The sequence below is a fragment of the Trachymyrmex septentrionalis genome, unplaced genomic scaffold (genome assembly GCF_001594115.1).
Source record: "Trachymyrmex septentrionalis isolate Tsep2-gDNA-1 unplaced genomic scaffold, Tsep1.0 scaffold188, whole genome shotgun sequence".
Lineage (NCBI taxonomy): Eukaryota > Metazoa > Arthropoda > Insecta > Hymenoptera > Formicidae > Trachymyrmex > Trachymyrmex septentrionalis.
Window position 1 is genome coordinate 140,511 of NW_017305050.1, and position 3,854 is coordinate 144,364.

Here is a 3,854-nt window from a genome sequence, read left to right on the forward strand (position 1 = left end):
TGACAATCCGTTATGATAGAATCTTTTGAGATAGAAAAGTTTGTCAATTTATGAAAAATATTTATAAGAATCACGATATATACTATGCATATAAGAATACACATTTAAACGAAATAAAATTTTATTTAAAGAATGTCTAAAATGGACTTTATCTAAGTTATAATGGCTGCATTCAGAAAAATCAATTTTCCAAGTATTGTAAGATTCTTTAACTTGATTGATTCTTATTTTTAGTTTCTCATAGATCTAAATGAACAAACCAATCATATTAAAGAATTTTACAATAGTTGCAAAACTGCTTTTCTGCTGAACACAGCCATTAACGTTGAAAAAGACAAACGAATTTTTTGTTCAATTTAAATATTATCGCGTTTCATTGTTTTATGTCTTTTTTTTATAAAGGATTATAAAGAATTTAGGTCTGAAATACCTGCTAAAATTACGAGATGCTAACGCCTCCAAAACGGATTAATCGTCATGATCATCACTGAATATTCTAATGTCAACACCAACTGTATTTTTGTCAATATATTCTTCACATAAGCGCTTTAAGATTTTTATATGATGTATATATTAAACATAATAAGAGAATAAAACAGATGTAAACGGATTAATTAATGTCCATTAACTGACATCGCCCATTTGTTACTTAATTAAAAGTTGTTTCTTGGTTGCTTGCAAAAATGAACGGAAATATAAAAGGAAAATAGAAAAAACATATTTTTATTCCTTTACAATCAGTTATTATATCAAAATTGCATTACAAAATTAAAGTAGAAAATATTTTATTTTCTAGAAAATTTGTTTTTTGAATTATGTCGCTGATGTAACGAATGAGCGATATATTGATTTTTTAAATCACTTATTACTCACTATAGCGCTGCTCTTCGATTAAAAAAAAGAATGTACTTTGGTACTTTGTTATATTTTTTTACATGTATATCTACATATATTTGTTTTACAATTTATCAGATTTATGTCGATTCTGCAAATTGCATCATCCGTTCTCTCGCCCGTTTCCCTCTCATGATAGCTTTTTTGAATAACGAGCAATAAAGTTGAATGGCGCATAGAGAATCATCGTTTCCGGGCACTGGATATGTTATAAGATTCGGATTGCAGTTTGTGTCGACTATGCCAACACTGGGTATGCACATTTTAGCTGCATGTCTCACTGCTGCGTGCTCAGTCATGACTGTGTCCAGAGTACTGAGAAAGATGCACAGGTCTGGCAATCGCGTCGTCGCCTTGAATTGATTCCTCGAATTCGGGAACAGCCCTAATCGCCAATATCTCGTCTGTGAAAACTCCTTACATTCTTTGGCCGTTTTGTCCACTAAATGAGTGACCTGAGGATTGCGCGAGATAAACAGAATTATGCCGCCCCGGAAGGCGATATGAGCGGTGAAGTTCAACGCTTGTCTCAACAACTCAGCAGTTTGATCTAAATCGATTATTAAGTGTCCTAGTCTAGAGCCAAATATGAACGTCTCCATATGTTCATTGAGGGAGGTCTCCTTGTGGCCATAATGCACTCTCGCATTATATAGATCCTTTATGGTAAATAGTTTATGCACTTGGAAGAAGTCTGGGTGTGTCAGTGGATCCAACATGACTTCTGAACTTTCAGGGATGTTGGACAGATCTATGTGTATGATGAAAAATATTATATTACAAAATATAACATTAAATTTTATTAACGTTACACATAAAATACTATTCATTAAAAAATATTAAAAATGTAACAATAAAATTTATTTTCTAGAAAACAACAGGTAAATCAAACTTAAAAAGTACAAATACAAATAAGTATAAAAATATGGTTAAAGATATGCTAAAATAAAATTGGAAGTAATCATTTTATTTATTATCAAACGATATGATAATGATTACAAAAGAAAAATATTAAAAAAGAATAAATATTCAAATTATTTTTAATATTCTCTTTATTCTCTCCTTTTTAATCTATTTTTTTTGAGAATAAAAAAAAAGTCATCACTTTTCCAATCTTATTTTAGCTCTTAATCATTTTTTATTCTTCTTTTCTGGAAATTGTAAATAATCAGAAATATGAAGAATAAAATATTTAAGCTCAATTTATGTACAGATACGCTTGTGTGTACAAATTTACCAGATTCTAAGCTCGGTTGAGACTCAGTCGACAGTTGACATTGTCGAAGATGTGTGTTATAAATGACAGGTCGCAAACATTGCCATTCTCTTGAAACTGGAAACAAACTTTGCTGTTAAGTGTTATTGTACTAGTACACATGGTGACATTTTTTTATAATAAAATAAAAAGGTTACCTATAGTTGAAAGTATTCGCCTTGTAAATATGGACATTGTGTATGTTGATGTTAATTTTATCACTTATCTATACACTTTAACTCAACGTTTTAATTTAACATTAGACTGAAAATAACAATAATTATATTGACAAAATTTCTTCCTTTTTGTAGTAATTCCCACGACTGCTAAGGGGAAAGTGTCGTCAACTTCGATTTGAGTTATACAATGCCTGGATATTATTCTAGTTGTGTTAATATAGATATATAATGTTGCCGATTATATAATGTTTCAATCTTTTTAATAAAATTATAGATAATTTTTATTTTCCCTCACTTTTACATTGACAAATAAGTCTGAATAAGTCGATAAGAGGTTATGTAGCTCCCTCAGTGCATGGAAAGAATAGAATATAAGAGAGGAAACTTAAAACCATGATGGCGATCGAGAAGACCACGAAATAACTGGGCTCCTATTCTTGAAAATTATCGCATACGAAAACTAAGGAAATGCTATAGTATATGTAACGCAACAAGTACTTCCCTAGTTTTTTGTATGCGATATCACCTAGATATGATGAGATACTATTAAAGACTGTTAGATCCTGGGTAAATTTTCGACGATATAAAAAGGATCCCAAGGGTCCAGAGGTAATTGAAGAACGCTGACATTATCGACAATTGATATAAATTTGCTATTATTAATATAAATATTTAGCTCATACATGATTAAATTCATGATTTTTTTATTACATAAATGTTCCATAAATAAATATGCATATTTGTAAAGTTATAATGTTTTATATATTGCAGAAAAATTACAATTTTTTCTCTGCAGCTATTATCTCTGTTGATAATCAAACTTTGACGATAGCACTGAAATCACAATTTTAAAGAAAAATCAAGTATTATTGAGTTCTAAATGCATAAATATGGCCACTAAACTAAAAAAAAAATTAACACAATATTTTCAGTTTTTAACTCTTAATTATTCCAATATTCATAAGGACGCCAACTCCCGTAAGGATGTCGGTCTTAAAATAGTATCTTGTCGGTGGCAATATTTTTCAAGAATAGGAGGCCTGGGTTCTCTGCTCGCAGTACTGCATAAATGAACGACAAACTGTGCTACAGTTACCTTTGCAGATTGGATATCTTAGGTGCGTTCGGCGATGTAAATCTGAGATGAGCTAGCAGATGGCGAGCTTGATCACGTGATCTTCGAGCAATCCGAGTGCCAAGAATCAATTCCGAACGCTACAAAGCTGTAAATTGTCCTTTAAGGTTAGATTATAAAATAAAATTGTTTATTTTTATAAATAAATAAAAAATACCCTATTAATTGAAATTTCTTTACTAGAAATTGATAATAGTCTTATATACTAAAAATAGATTGTTACATATGAATGTAGCAGACTCATATGCAAGGTGTTTTCTTAAAAGAAAATACTATATTGCAAAATAAATTTCTACAATTTATATCACTCGATTTATATTCGTTAGAGTTTTTAATATATTATAAAGAAGAAAAGAATTAAAAACTTACTTTTCTCATTAAATATATATAT

General features: G+C 29.8%; 2 protein-coding genes across 3 annotated transcripts in view; one reads left to right on the forward strand and one right to left on the reverse strand.

The window, feature by feature from the left end:
• Nucleotides 1–624, forward strand: part of LOC108746698 (dehydrogenase/reductase SDR family member 7) — an 8,078-nt gene extending 7,454 nt beyond the window's left edge. For both annotated transcript variants that reach the window (XM_018483623.1, XM_018483624.1), the window contains exon 8: nt 403–624. In XM_018483623.1, coding sequence (XP_018339125.1) covers nt 403–472 — 70 coding nt within the window. In that variant the 3' untranslated portion in view covers nt 473–624. The remainder of the gene's footprint in view (nt 1–402) is intronic.
• A 266-nt stretch (nt 625–890) lies between these two features.
• Nucleotides 891–2,604, reverse strand: LOC108746696 (28S ribosomal protein S2, mitochondrial). Its single transcript, XM_018483618.1, has 3 exons — nt 2,308–2,604; nt 2,132–2,227; nt 891–1,645 (listed from the first exon to the last, which is right to left on the reverse strand). The coding sequence occupies exons 1-3, from the start codon at nt 2,342–2,344 to the stop codon at nt 975–977; spliced, it is 804 nt and encodes a 267-aa protein (XP_018339120.1). The 5' UTR covers nt 2,345–2,604; the 3' UTR covers nt 891–974.
• Nucleotides 2,605–3,854: the final 1,250 nt, after the last annotated feature.

Bases quoted from the DNA above. Each gene is read 5' to 3' on its own strand.
- LOC108746696 (XM_018483618.1), bottom strand. From the start codon at position 2,344: ATGTCCATATTTACAAGGCGAATACTTTCAACTATAG. The intron at 2,228-2,307 runs GTAACCTTTTTA...GTTTGTTTCCAG, and splicing joins GCGAATACTTTCAACTATAG to TTTCAAGAGAATGGCAATGT. The intron at 1,646-2,131 runs GTAAATTTGTAC...TCATACACATAG, and splicing joins TCAACCGAGCTTAGAATCTG to ATCTGTCCAACATCCCTGAA.